The sequence below is a fragment of the Salvelinus sp. IW2-2015 genome, linkage group LG6.2 (assembly GCF_002910315.2).
Source record: "Salvelinus sp. IW2-2015 linkage group LG6.2, ASM291031v2, whole genome shotgun sequence".
In the NCBI taxonomy this organism is placed as follows: Eukaryota; Metazoa; Chordata; class Actinopteri; order Salmoniformes; family Salmonidae; genus Salvelinus; species Salvelinus sp. IW2-2015.
The window spans coordinates 3396287-3411441 of NC_036846.1; the positions used below are offsets into that span (position 1 = coordinate 3396287).

The window sequence follows — 15155 nt, forward strand, 5'->3', positions numbered from 1 at the left end:
TCTGTGCTTAAGCACTTTATAACCACATTAGACCCATCTCCTCTCTGCTAGTCTGTGTGGATTTTCATGTCATTGTTCCTTGGCCGTAGAGTCTCTGACGGATCATTATCTGCCGGGAACAGAAGAAAGGGGAGCCCGGATCTGTGTGAGGCAGCGCCTTGCTTCGACTTGCTCCCCAACATCCTAACCTTTTATAGTAATCCATATTTAATTAGACATTTTCTCTCCATCCTTCCTCCCCATTTGTTTGTTTAGCTTTGTTTTTTATAGGAGGAGGGGAGGCGGAAGCGGGAGGGAAGCAGGAGGGGAGGGAAGGCAAGGCAATAGACGGCAGTGAGGTTGACATGGGATTCCTGTTAATCAAATCAGAGGGAGAGGCTCCAGGGACTTTATGGTTTCATTTCATGAGTGAGATATTATAATTCAAATGGGCCTCATCTGCTCTATAACAATATCAGCTGTGACAAAGTTGTAACTTCATTCAGGTTGGGGTTTTTTAAAGGCTGAGAGAAGATGCATAGAGGCAGTAAGATTGAGTGGATGGATTGACCGATCGATTTACACTCATTAGGAGTTTTTGAATGAATGTTAAAAAAAATATCAAAAGATACGGAGTGAAGCTAAAAATAGTTTTTCCGCTCCTTTAGTCCCAAATAAAGGTCATACTCCTCCTGTCATTGACGAATGTCTGCTGGGATGAATGGCTTTTCATTCGAGACATTTATTAAGATCTGCAGGCAGTGTTCAACACGGTCCATCACGGCAGCACATAAGCTCCATTCAACTGTAAAAATCTGTTTTTCTCGTTCCTCGCATACTCTGAAATGAACATTTCAATCAGAGCTTGTGTGTTGCCCTAGGACAAGGATGGCGGTGGTCAGTTTACATTTCAGCAGCGGTAATTAGATTGCTTTATAGTCATTCCCTCCCAATGCAACTCTGAGGAATGGCTTATTGTGCTGTGGAGGTAGGCTTAGGAGAGTGTGGAGGTAGGCTTAGGAGAGTGTGGAGGTAGGCTTAGGAGAGTGTGGAGGTAGGCTTAGGAGAGTGTGGAGGTAGGCTTAGGAGAGTGTGGAGGTAGGCTTAGGAGAGTGTGGAGGTAGGCTTAGGAGAGTGTGGAGGTAGGCTTAGGAGAGGGAGTGGGGGTGCACGTCGACTTAATGTCACCCATCCATTTCGCTTTCTCTGTTTGCCTGGCAGGCACTGGAAACAGGAGACTCATTTATCACATGGTCTCCCAGGCACCGGCCAAGCACATGCATTCTGTCATACCCTGACATACACACACACACAGTTGAGTACACAACCAACACAAAAACAACCACCCCCACAAAAACTACAGAAACAATGACTCAACCACACTTGCAGATGCTCTCACTCCCCGGGGTGGCCATGCGTTCTCATACAATCAGCCCGCTCTGAGAAGCCCTGTGATTGATTGACAGACCCAGGCTAGTCATTGGTATTCCAGCAGCGCACTGCATCTACCGTAAGTGACACTCTGATGGATGTTTGCAGCTCCAGACACCTCATCCATTTAAAAAAAAATGTTTGCCCGTCTCGGTCTGTCTTCACTGTATTCTCTCCTGCTGTCTCCATCAGAAGGGCATCCCCATCGGCCAGTTCTGCAAGGACTTCAACGACAAGACCAAAGAGCTCAAGGAAGGAATCCCTCTGCCCATCAAGATCCACGTTAAGGTGTGTTTTTTTTAAAAGTTTTTAAAAAAAAACAGACTTAGGGTATGCAACCTACTCAGTGTACCCGCCCCTGCCCCCTACAGCTGGCCCTTTCAGAGATCCTGCCTGATTTCACTGGCTGCATACATTACCCAAGAACCTCCATTATTCATACTGTTACACTGAAGAATGCTTTCCCATTTGCATTCATTAAGCAGTATCCAGGGGGATGTAAAAGTTGCACAGAATTTAGAGCATATAAAAGGATAGAATCATTTTTGTTACTCATGGGCTCCATCTGCTGGTCACTACGAGCATCTCAATACACAAATGTTCTTTTGTGTACAGTAGAATTTCCCTTGCCATGTCGATCTCCACAGAGTATTTATCATTCATGCACTTTGTGTGGATTCATATAATACAATATAAATACAAAATCATGTGGACACCCCTTCAAAATAATGGATTTGGCTATTTCAGCCACACTCGTTGTTGACAGGTGTATAAAATCAAGCACACAGCCATGCAAACGCCATAGACAAACATTGGCAGTATAATGTCCTTACTGAAGAGCTCAGTGACTTTCAACGTGGCACCGTCATAGGATGCCACCTTTCAAACAAGTCAGTCAGTCAAATTTCTGCCCTGCTAGTGCTGCCCCGGTCAACTGTAAGTGCTGTTATTGTGAAAACATCTAGAAGCAACAACGGCTCAGCCGCGAAGTGGTAGCCACACAAGCTCACAGAACGGGGCCGTCTGTCCTCGGTTGCAACACTCACTACCAAGTTCCAAACTGCCCCTGGAAGCAACGTCAGCACAAGAACTGCTCATCGGGAGCTTCATGAAATGGGTTTCCATGGCGAGCAGCACACAAGCCTAAGATCACCATGCGCAATGCCAAGCGACTTTGGAGCAGTGGAAACGTGTTCTCTGGAGGGATGAATCACGCTTCACCATCTGGCGGTCCGACTGACAAATCTGGGTTTGGCAGTTGCCAGGAGAACGCTACCTGCCCCACAATGCATAGTGCCAACTGTAAAGTTTGGTGGAGGAGGAATAATGGTCTGGGGCTGTTTTTCATGGTTCGGGCTAGGCCCCTTAGTTCCAGTGAAGGGAAATCTTTACGTTACAGCAGAGCATATACATTTGTGGCAACAGTTTGGGGAAGGCCCTTTCCCATTTCAGCATGACAATGCCACCGTGCACAAAGCGAGGTCCATACAGAAGTGGTTTGTCGAGATTGGTGTGGAAGAACTTGACTGGCCTGCACAAAGCCCTGACTTCAACCCCATCGAACACCTTTGGGATGAATTGGAACGCCGACTGCAAGCCTGGCCTAATAGCCCAACATCAGTGCCCGACCTCACTAATGTTCTTGTGGCTGAATGGAAGCAAGTCCCAGCAGCACTGTTCCAACATCTAGTGGAAAGCCTTCCCAGAAGAGTGGAGGCTGTTATAGCAGTAAAGGGGGGACCAACTCCATATTAATGCCCATGATTTTGGAATGAGATGTTCTTGTTCTACGAGCACGTGTCCACATACCTTTGGATATGTAGTGTGTGTGTGTATATATATATATATATATGTATGTATGTATGTATGTATGTATGTATGTATGTATGTATGTATGTATGTATGTATGTATGTATGTATGTATGTATGTATTGATGAGCTTCACCCTCTAATGCGATCTCCCAGACAGACCTGGTTTAGTGTAGTGGATGTGTCTCTCCCTGGCGTGCCACAGTGCGGTTGGATCCTTTGCAGCCTTGATCTGTCTTGTGTTCATTTCTCTCTCCCCGTCTGACTCATCCTGTTCAACAAAAAGAAAGAAGTAGCAAATCTTATTTTACAAAGTCACCATCGCTAAATCGAGAGTAATTCTTGGATGTCTACCAGATCCATGCCTGGATCATTGGGCCGTCCCAACTAATGGCTATTTCATAGATGGGAACAAATGGTGTCATTTCAATGTGAAGTCACTAATGATAGATCATTCCATTGACAAGGTAATGCAGAACCGAGGTTGTGAGAGCAACTTTCCACTTCATAAAGCGTCCATTCCTATTTGAGCACACCTTGATTGATGGATTAAAAGGCATCTAAAACTCTGTCCCTCACCACCGCTCCCCCTCCCTGCAGCCTGACAGGACGTATGACCTGACGATTGGCCAACCCACAGTGTCCTACTTCCTCAAGCAGGCGGCTGGCATCGAGAAAGGAGCCAGCAAAACAGGTAAGGTTTGGACCTTGTTGACTGGTGCCACTCTGTTCTTCCATTTACTCTATTGCTGTAAATGTCTGTCTGTCTGAGGCCAGACTAGCCCTGTACCGGAGGGACGGACAGACAGATGACGTCTCCCACAGGACGTTAGGGCTGAGATTGAATGTCTTTGATTGATGATATATTTATGATCGACGGGGGAACTTTAAGCCAGGCAATTACAGGCAGGAAGGTAGTGGGAGAGGTGGTGGGCTGAAGAAAGAGAATTATGGATTTCCCCCGTCTGCACCGGCTACTCCCTCTCTCCGATCGCTCCTTCGTTTCCTCCCACACTCGGCTCTCCTTTGGTCCCCAACTTTTCTTTCTTCCACCCTCTGCTCCCCTTGGTTTCTTGTCTATCGTTGCCCCTCAGTTTCTTCATCTTATTCCCATTCTGGACTCCATCTCTTTCTCCATCTCTAGGCCATGAGATAGCAGGGAAGGTGTCTGTAAGGGCGGTGTATGAGATTGCTCAGGTCAAGGCCCAGGACGAGGCCTTCAAGATGCAGAACGCTTCCATAGAGACTGTTGTCAAGAGCATCATCGGCTCGGCTCGCTCGTTGGGCATTGAGATCGTCAACGAGTAAGACCCTCCTCTCTCAAAGTGTCCAGTGTCATTAATGTCATAAATGGGATTCAGCACTAAAGCACTGTGACGCACACACATTAATAATATTGGTACAATACATAGTAATGATAAACTATAGGGTCATACTCTATAGAGCCCCACAGTGGAGTTGTCATAATACCCATAAAACCTTGTGGTCAAACAGGGAAATGGTTCCAATCGTTTTTCCACCATTAATTTTCCCCATAGGGAATTTTAGAAACACTTCAAATAAGGGCTGTGTTTCGTGTAGACTTACCTTAGCATGTCGTGTTGATAACTGTGTAAATCTCTGTCGGACAAGGTGACTTTTATCACAATATAAAGGTTCTATTTACTCTGTTTTGAAAATGCTAATTAGCATCAAAGTAGACATCATGCAAGACAAATCCCTGCAAGCTCCTGCACGTCATCTCTAGCTGACATCTTAGCTAACAGGTATTGTGTCAATTTAAGACTTGCACAAGACCGTTTTTCAGATTTGTCCATTTAAAGAAATGTAGCCAATTTATGAATTCCTAATGTAGATAACATTAGTTCATCCAGAGATTCTTACCATTGCCTCGATTCTGCAGTCTCATTCAAATCATGGCATTTGTAGTTCTTTATGATGGCCACATTAGCAGCTAATTTGTGTTTCATTTTTGGGGGGTAAATACAGGCGAATATATTGGTAAAGGTTGCCTTGTCCAAGAGCTTTACAGGTTATCAAAACATCACGCCAGGGTAAGCCTACATGAAACACAGCCCTTATTTTTAAATGTTTCTAAAATCCCCTATGAGAGAAATGAATGGTGGGGGGGAAAAATGTGGAACCATTTCCTTGTTTGACCGCTAGGTTTTATGGGTATTATGACTCACACTTTGGTACTCTATTGTACTCTCATATGCATTGATAAACTGGAAATAAGTGTCATTGTCATCATTGGAATTGTTATGGTTCTGTTGTGACGCACCGTTATTCAGTTAGGACTACTTTATTTTTCCTCCCCTCTTTTGATCCCTCTCTCCTTCCCTCCCTCTCATCCCACCTTCAGTTTATCGGCCGAGGAGTACAATACTTTCCTGGAGGAGAAGGAGGAGAGGTTGAGAGCGGAGGCAGCAGCTGCAGACGAGGCAGTGTCAGTGAAGAAGAAATGAGAGCCGCCCTCTATCCTACCGATGTATTTATACTGACCCTGTAACCTACACATACCACTCACATACACACACATTCTGTCATAACTGTCATTTTGCTCTGTATTGCTATGCGAAATAAACGTTTGTTATTATGAATGATTTTAAGTGTATGAGTGTATTTATGCCAGTTTTCTCAGCAAGATTCATGTTTTGCCTCCAGAGTTAAAATATTTGATTTAAGGAATGCATCTCCTCTCTTGATTAAACCAAGCCCAACCCGTTTTATTAAAGGAATTTGTTATACAAATTGCTGCGTCTTCTTTTGCTTGCCATCTGTCAAAACTGAGTGTGTGTGGCTAATGGCATTCTGGCTGTGCTTCTGGAACCATGTATTTGCATTCCCACCACAGCGTTGTACTCATAACACGTTTGATGAGGGTATCAAGGAAGGAAGAGGACACCTTGAACACGGATGGATCTGGGAACTACTGTACTTGACCAAACATTAAGAACACCTGCTCTTTCCATGACTGACTGACTGACTGACCAGGTGAATCCAGGTGAAAGCTAGGATCCCTTATTGATGTGGCTTCACCAAATGCTGCAAGGTATTTAAAAGTGTACTAATTTTCTTGGCCACAAGATGACAGGCGATAGCTGAACTGCTCCATTGTCTCTGCAGRGCTCACATCCAGGAGGCTCACTGCAGTGACTGGTATGGTGCTGGAACAAAATGTTCGGTTGCAGGAACCAGCATGGTATGGCAAGGCTTTGTGTCTCCAGGTTTAGTTTTTAAGGTGTTGAAGGGTCTCATATTTGTACCCTGTTCCTGCAGCGCTGCTGCTGAGATTAGGTTTCAGGGACCTGGGGGGGTGACTGTAATAAATGTCAAAGGAGACGAGAGAGGTGGCAGGATTCATTTACACTGTAACATTGCAAAGCCCATCAGTCATCTAATGATTTTTACCCAAATGTACCCTCCATGATGTGAAGAGCACAGAACTTGCACTGGGTACTAGTCAGTGATTGATAGTACATGATTTATCCACCTGCTGTATAATTAGGTTCTGAAGCATTATTTCTGCATAACTGTCCATCACGTTCGCTCGCTCGCTCCCATCTGAATTGGAGGCTGAGGAAAGGGGGGGCTGCTTGAATCAGAGCTCTGACAGGAATGCCTATATATGGAGTCTGAAACCATCACAGCGCGCTGTCAGTGTAGCAGGTACATTGAGTGAGTGTGGGCAGCTGCTATTTGTAAAGGGGGGGAGGTCCTATTGTGTGGGTGTCTCAACGTCAGCGCAAGCACGCCTGCTTAAGTGGGAGGCCATGTGTGAGTGAGAGCCTCGGTGTGGAGCGTGTGCGTCAGTCTGAGTCAGATGGTATGAGACACTGTCTCGTGTGTGTGCGTCAGTGCTGTTGCTGAGCGGAGCTCGCTCCAGGGGAAGAAACGAGGAGAGAGGAAGGAGGGATGATGATTGTAGGTAGGAGGATGAGGAGGACTGACAGTGACGACAGAGATCCAACCGCTTTAAGTGCACTTTAATATAAATGCATTTGTTTGACAACCAAATACACTTATCAGCAACACAAAAGAACACTGATCCACAATGTCCATTCTTCAATATATCATCATGTGTATATAGAACCTCTTAAACAATAGAAATGTCTATGTACAGACTGATGTATTCATACAAATGTACAAATGTGTACAACCCTTCAAAAAAACGGCATGTGCATATATCCACAGACATAATGCTTTATGCATTGAACATCAGTAATTGTTTTCAATATAACACACACAATAATATACCTACACATATGTTCAACTTAGCATTTAATAGCTAGAACGTAGGAATCAATCCTTTACTTGACCGTAGACAACTCTACGTTAGCATGTCGACACCATGGGAATAGTACCATTCTCAACCCGTGTCGCTTAGGAGGAACTGAATAGAAAAAGCACCCCATCACACTATTTTCAGGTCATTTTTTAAAACAAAACTTCCATTTTTTTTTTCTTCCAACCCCTCTCAAAAAAGAAGAATCACATTGTCATTCACGTAGTCGTGTTGTGTCTCACTACACCGTAACTCCATTCGAGCTATGATGTGACTGTCCATTGGTTAATGGACATGAAGAAGGAGTTCCGTTAAGAGTTCAGAGTTCAGCAGGCCATGGCCGTGCCAGGCACACAGGAGCCGCTATAAACTGCCAGCATTGCACATATTAATGCCGCAAGGAAATCCAGCATAGCTACCCTTCAAGCCCAAGAGAACGGTGACCTAAAGAACCCACATTCAGAGTCTATTGTATAATGTGCTGGTCCTGTACACAACAGAACCACACACAGTTGTTGAGTAACTTCCAGACGATTTCCATTTGGCAACACCTAGTAAATACCGGAAACCTTCGTCATGCGTTCCTGCTTGTGGACATTCCAAGATCTTCATATGTTTTGTATTGTATTTTCTTTGCACATCACATTGATACACAAGTTTGTAATGGAGAAATAACATGAAGTCAAATGTTTTAAAATGTGCAGCCGCAAACTCAAAGCTCAAAGTGCCAGAAGTATTAGCTTAGTTTGACTACGGTATTTGTACATTTTGACATGGCCTTCGAGGCTATGACAAGAGAGGAGTACCAGAAGGTCAGAGTAGAACTATGTGTCTCTCTGTGGAAACGAAATATTGAAGATGTGAGAGAGGAAATCGGATCCCCTTTTGTCAGCTACTGTCAGCGGTTATACCAGGTCAGTAGAGATTTTGTAAACAGACTTCCACCACATTTGTGATTTGGGTTTGCGTTGCTGCATTACAAGCAATAATGCTGTTAAGTCATTTCCCTATTGAAATGTCAAGGAATGTGTTCTTTTTTTTGTTCACAACAGGTTTTTCACTACGAGTGAATACAAATGCGCGTCTGGAAGTTAAACGGCGCTTTACAAGGTCAGAGGTTTTGTTTACGTCTCTGTCTGATCAAATCTGAAGCTCATGTTACAGAAAAGCTGAGAGGCACCAAATGGACCCAAAACTCAGTCAGTTGTGGGTCCATTCGGTTGGTAAATGTTGCACCATTATGTATGTATTGCACCATTATGTAAATGTTGCACCATTATGTAAATGTTGCACCATTTGTTGAAATAGAAATACAGGAATGAATAAATGAACAAAAATATGAAGTCAATCTTTGTTCTTAGTAGACATGTAGGAGTTCAAGTCCTTTAGTAGTATACATTATGTATATATTTATACACTTAAATCATTTTTACTTTTCAAGTAAAATAGCTCCACGAAATATGACAATATGCCATACTTAATGAAGTAAGTCACAGACTTATTTAGAACGGGGGAACACTTCCACTCCCATCTGAAAAACACAAGAGACAAAGAGGAAGGGGACATTAGTCTGGTATGTTCAGGTTTAAAACATCTTAATTCATTTCTCAAACAGAGAAAGACGGTAGAACAAGTGAACTGGATGATTCTCACCTTTGTGGAAGCACTGTGGCGGCTGGTGACACTGGAGTTGATACAACTCAGGTTGTTGACCCAAGCCGGGGGCGATCGAGGCACCTGCCCCAAACATGGGTTCCAGGGCGGCCAGCTCCTCCAGGAGGGACTGAGCGCAAGGCACGGCGGGTGTAGAGGGGTCGACGGGCGTGAAGGGGGCGGAGGTGGGGGAGGCAGTGAGTCGCAGGGGAGGGGATGCTGGGATGGAGGAGCAGGAGGACAGAGGTGATGACGCCACCTCAATCTCCATAGGCTCCTCCGCCAGCCCCTCCACTTCTGCCATCGCCCCGGACTCGCCGGCCAACGTCGCCCCGGACCCGGCCGTGGGGTTACAGTGCGCCGATTGGACGCTACAGAAGTGGCTGACCCCCTCAAAGTGGGAGGGTGAGTGCCAGCACACTGGGTTGGGGGGAGAGGGCGGGGGAAGGGATGGGGAGAGTGGGGGAGGGGTGGAGAAGTCCTGGAGAAGGGCTTCTAAGATGCTCTCTTCAAACAGAGATTCATCATCATGGAATATGGGGAAGTCCAGGCCTCTCCACGCTTTAACAGGGTAAAACTCTCCCAGCATGTGGCTAGAGTCAACACCAGCGGTGTCTAGGGATGGGGAGAGGGAGGGGGAGGGAGGGGAGGAGGAGGGGGACATGGAAGGAGGGGATAGCTTAGATAAGAGAGGATCCAGGTAGAAACCCTCTGCTAAGGAGCTGATATGCTGAGCTAAGAGGGAGATCTCTGCTCTCTCCTTCTCCCTCTCTCTCTCCAGGGAGAAGAAAGAGAGACAGGGCTGTTTACCGGGGGATGCCTCTGGGGTGAGGAGGCCCTCAAGGGGGTAGTGAAGGGGCCCTAAAGGGACATCTACATACAGGGGTCCCCGAACCTCAGGCAAGGTCATCACTGTGCAGTCCCCATCCCGAGGGCTGTCAGGGGTGGGGGGTAGCTTCTCATAAATAGAGCCACTGCAGGGATCGGCAGGGAAGAACAGGTCGGTGGAGGGGCCAGTGAGGCACAGGGAGGAGGGGGGAGCAGGGCTGGAGGCTGTGGTGGGTGGGGCGGAGGGGGAGAGCGAGGGAGCGATGGAGGTGGTGGCTGTAGCTGTGGTGGTGGAGGGAGGGGGTGTGGTGGTGCCTGTGGGGTCGAAGCTAAAGAGGGGCTCGCCGAACAGGAAGCTACCACCACCCAGCTGGGGTGTGTAGGGGGGCGTGCACACAAACTCTTTGGTCTGCTGCTCCTGGGAGGTGGGCGTTGGGGGGAGGGGCAGGGGAAGGGCAGGCAGTGGAGGTTCGAGCTGGAAGGAGGGGGGCAGGAGAATGTTCTGAGTGAGGAAGTCCAGGTCTGCTACCGTGGCAACGGTAACCGGGGTGGGGGAGGAGGCAGCGGATGGGCTTTGGACAGGGGCAGGCATCTGCTGCTGCTGGAAGAAGCTCTCCTCCTCAATAGAGGAAATACTGGAGCGAGGGTCGCCCTCCACTTGCATGGGTTCAGTGGTGGCGCCCCCTGTCTCATCGGAGGAGCCCACACTCGACACAGTCATGCTGAAGTCAAAGGACTGGGCTGAGAGGCCACTGCTGCTGGGGGTGAAGACTTGGTCTGGGCTGGACAGGCTCAAGCTGTCCTGGCGGGAGGTACTGGTACTCAGTACCAGGGTCAGCTGGGTCTGCTCTGTGCTCAGCTGCTGTCTCACTGACCACGCCTCCGCCTCACTGAGAGAGAAACAGAAAGTGAGAGACGGAAATGGTTAGTAAGATTCTCTTCTTATTGCAATCAGTCATCTCCTTTATATCTGTTGGCGATGTGTTATGATGATCTGTCATAGGGTAGAGCTAGTACCTAAGTATGTAGTTGTTGCTGCTGATGGGGCTGTCTCCTGCCTCCAGCTGCAGTACCATGTAAAGCCAGACCCAGGACTGGTCTGCAGACTCCACCCGTACCACCATCTCAGATCTACCTTCTCCTCCTTCTCTCACTGTGGGGGAACAAAGAGGGAACAACAACATCAGACATCGGGTGTAAGTGGATACAGTGTAATTGTGTGGTGGTTGTGTGGTATCACTGAATTGGTACTTACACAGGCTGCAGTGCTGAGCAGAGGCGTGTGACAGGTCCTGTGGGTGGAGGAGGCTGTACCAGGAGCGAGACCTCAGGGCTGACACATCAAGGCCTAGGTAAACACTGACACTGCAGGGAAGATGGAGAGAAGACATGGTAAGTTGATGCTATTTCAGAACTATATTATTACTCAGAATATCTAATGGAACAGTTGGCGCTGCCTTGTTAGTGGGTGTGACCTCACCTGTCCTGTGCATTCTGGAGCCTCATGTCTCGGCTGTGTTGAGACTGGAACGAGGCTAGGAAGAAGTTGTTCTCAGCAGCAGGAGGGATAAGAGCAGGAACTTGGTCCCCCCCAGGGCCAGAGCGGGTGGGGACGGCCTCCAGAGGGGAACAGAAGCACATCCAGACGGTGTTGGATGTCCAGTAGGAGCTAGGGGTGGTAGAGGAGGAGGGAGGGGACAGGCAGCGCGCCCGGATCAGAACCAGCTTGTTCCCAGCACTCTGCCTGCGCACCGACTTGGAAGTGTTGAAACGACAACGGAATAGACGATCTGAGGGAAAGAAGAGGCAAGGAGGGATTGTGAATATCGACAATGATCTGAGGGAAATAAATGCAAGCCATTGGTAACGCTGTTCTGCACCACTGGAAATATGGAGGCGTGTCTTACCTGTGTCAGGTGACGTAGGAGGGGCCAGGTTGGTCCTCATGATGAAGTGGTCAGTAGGGTCAATGATATCATACACACTGTCACCCTGGGCAACCAAATCCACCTGGAAAAGGAGTTCATATTAAGCATATTGTCATTACATTTTTATTAACTTATGAGCTTAATATTTAGACATGATATGGTCTCCCGTGGACCCACCATGGAGTGGCCGAGGTGCTCGGAGACGCTGTCTGACAGGTAGAGCAGCTTGCCTTCCCCAGTCAACAGGAGCAGAAACCCAGGTAGCTCCTGCACCAGCTCTGACAGCTCGTCGAAAGACATGAACCTCGCGCTTTCCTCGAGACTGCCAGCAGATCCCGATTCTAAAAACAAAAGATTATAAAAAAAAAAAATGTATTAGTGTTTCTGTCTAGCTAATGGGTGTCATCATAGCACCAGTGCAACGGTTCTGCTCCCTGCAATAGCTATAGAACAACCGCATTAGATTTCAGTACCATGGATAGCGATAGAAGCGTTTCAGAACTGGATAGAGACACACGACTCCAAAAGCGTTTTTCACCCCAGAACTTCAAACCAAACACAATAATGTTCCATTATATATATTCCTAAATAACATAATTCACATGTAGACATAAAGTTCATCAACTGTTTCTTTCGACAAGACATATGGCACCTGTTGATTCAACACATAAAGCTCACGGTAGCATGCCACTAGCTCAGACAGATTGAAGCAACAGTCTGTCAGTAGATGTTTCATTCACAAATGTTTGTTGCTATGTATAGGTAGGCTATGGATTATACACTGAGTTTGAACTTGTCGATTATAAACTAAATCGGGGCTTACCTTGAGAGAAGAAGACCGATTTCCTGGTGTACATGCTGGCAAGGGACATGATATGTAGGTATGAGAGTCGTGCCTTGTCCGCATCGGAGATAGGAAGCAAGTCCTTCAGGTTCCGAATCTCCGCGTTGATTTGGTCCCTCCGAGCCTTTGACGCTCCTTTCGTTGATCGATACATTGTAGCCTGTTATAGTGATTGTCTAAGTTCCCTGCAGTTGAAATTGTAATTCAACGGAATAGTATTGACCGTGGCGTCAGATGAGGTCTGGGTATCTTTCCCTCAAGATGAGGTGTCAGAGATAGGCTAGTAGTAATAAACTTGTCGTAGTACTATTGGACTTTCATCTCAGCTCGTTCCAGAGTAAGGCTTCAGACCTTCTCCTATCAGCTATTTTTTCCTCTTCGGTTCCGCCACAGCGTCCAGCAAGGTTGCTGGCTAGCCGTTGAATGTATCTCCCCCCGTTCAGAGTGTGAGTGATTCGGCGGCTGTAGTAGCCGTCTCTCGCCCAGATGTCCGGATCCCGTAAATCTGGTGGAGGGACTCTGCTCTCGAGTAAGTTATATAGGCCGGGATTCCGGTGATGAAGGGGGGCTCCCAACGCGCCAACACCGACGTAGTAGGGAGAAGGGGGGCTAGAGGGAAGGGTGGACGAGGGGGATTCAATGTTAGCAATGGTGAAATTCTCTACTTCTGCCGCTCCCCCTCCCGCTCATGCCCTCTCCTTTTGGTAACTATTTTCTGACGTCAGCCCTTCCCTCTACCAAGTGATGACGTTGGTTTGATTTCGGGAGCTCCGGCGACGCAAAAAGCCCGATTTGGACAAAACCGAGGGATGGGCGGAGACAAGCGTAAATCGTAGACGGAGTCACCGGACCACCGTGTACTGGAGGGGGAGGGGGGTGAAACCGAGATGCATACGAAAGAGACTGTGTGTTTCTATGTCTGGCACCCGAGGAACAATTTATCCTCTCTGAAAATTAATAATTCCTAATATAGTGTAGGTTTGGTTATCAGTAGCCTACATGATGCAAATGCATCTGTGCCTAGCCAAACTTGCTCATAATATGTTTATGTAATTATGAGATTATGAAAGATGCGATGCATTTCGTAAAACCTTCCACCGTCGATCTCTAGGGTAACACAGATGCATGCCAACGTTATCCATTAAATATGCTCCAGCGAAAAGATAGTCTGGCATGGGTGGAAGTCTGCTTGAGGGAGAAATGCGGGGCAGAGTTACAGCACCAAATTCAATCGCTTTTTATGAATGGAATCCACCATTCTGACTGTAATTCAGTTGTCAGGCAGCGCAGTGCCTCCAGGGCTAACGCGCAAAGACAGAGGAGGGGCGGTAATCCTAAAGAGCATACTGTAGGAGAGACATAGGCGAATCGCGCTGTATAGTCTATATCTTACATAAACTGCAACATCCTTCCTTATAAGGCAATTTGAGCGGAATGTGTAGCTAAGGGTGATGCTGAGCTATGTCTAGTCTATGCATCGAAACATGTCTGGTTGTGGGTCTTCTTGTTGAAAACCTTAGGCTATGGGTGAATTGCATCCAAGCGGGGATTTATTTGTGAAATAAACATTTTCACAGGTTACAGTTTTATCTTATTTATAAGTACCATGTTTTGTATTTTGCAGAGTTTATTGGCTTTGATAAGATGCATATCGCAACAAGGTGATCAGAACCTAACCCGTTCTCTATGGGCATTTTAGTTTGAACAGATAAGACCAGAGTTTGATATTGCCCAAAATACATCCTCTGCAATGAAACTATCATACAAAACGTCGCCTAAATCATAGTCTTGGAAGGCTTGGGGATGTGCAGCAGGTATTCTTATCTACGTGTAAAAATCTGTGACAGACGACAGTCAGATCCAGTAAATTGTGAAATCTCAATTTGAGATGAAATGTGATGTTTTCTGAAATTATTTGAAAGGAACTGTATGAAGGTATGTTGTAAATTTTTTTGCCATGGTGTTCTTACCACGTGTTAAAGTTGAGCAAATAGTCTATGTAACACTTGAAGCATACAATCTGTTTTGTAGTCTTAAATATATTTTATAGGATGCTCGAAGAGTAGACACGCACATACGCACACACACACATACACAAGCACACCTGTTGCAAACAGTGCTTGAGTGCAGAGATGAATCTCGTCGTTTCTATAAATAGCTCTCACCGGTGACTGACATATGCACCCAGTGGCGCACCCCCGCTTACATCTCCAATCGTCCCTATTTTTATAACATTTCTCCCTATTTTTAGACAGATGTTTTTGTTTGAGGCTCAAAATAGACATATATTTACGAGTCATAGGTGTCACGCGTCTAACATGTTGCATGTCCACAAACTTTCACGATTTCACGGACCATTAATGTGGTCCATTTGGAAAGGTGCAGTAACAATGCA

At 46.5% G+C, this 15155-nt stretch overlaps 2 protein-coding genes across 3 annotated transcripts in view; one reads left to right on the top strand and one right to left on the bottom strand.

Moving 5' to 3' along the window:
• The window catches only part of mrpl11 (mitochondrial ribosomal protein L11), a 58043-nt gene extending 52218 nt beyond the window's left edge, over positions 1 to 5825 (top strand). Inside the window, exons 3-6 of one of the 2 annotated variants that reach the window (XM_023989907.2) lie at positions 1603 to 1698; positions 3820 to 3913; positions 4364 to 4523; positions 5585 to 5825. In XM_023989907.2, coding sequence (XP_023845675.1) covers positions 1603 to 1698; positions 3820 to 3913; positions 4364 to 4523; positions 5585 to 5687 — 453 coding nt within the window. In that variant the 3' untranslated portion in view covers positions 5688 to 5825. The remainder of the gene's footprint in view (positions 1 to 1602; positions 1699 to 3819; positions 3914 to 4363; positions 4524 to 5584) is intronic. The other variant, XM_023989908.2, reaches the window with a different exon arrangement.
• Positions 5826 to 7192: 1367 nt separating this feature from the next.
• On the bottom strand, positions 7193 to 13253 carry LOC111965689 (neuronal PAS domain-containing protein 4A-like). Its single transcript, XM_023989909.2, has 8 exons — positions 12740 to 13253; positions 12094 to 12257; positions 11896 to 11998; positions 11469 to 11778; positions 11244 to 11353; positions 11006 to 11141; positions 9161 to 10878; positions 7193 to 9038 (listed from the first exon to the last, which is right to left on the bottom strand). The coding sequence occupies exons 1-8, from the start codon at positions 12912 to 12914 to the stop codon at positions 9010 to 9012; spliced, it is 2745 nt and encodes a 914-aa protein (XP_023845677.1). The 5' UTR covers positions 12915 to 13253; the 3' UTR covers positions 7193 to 9009.
• Positions 13254 to 15155: the final 1902 nt, after the last annotated feature.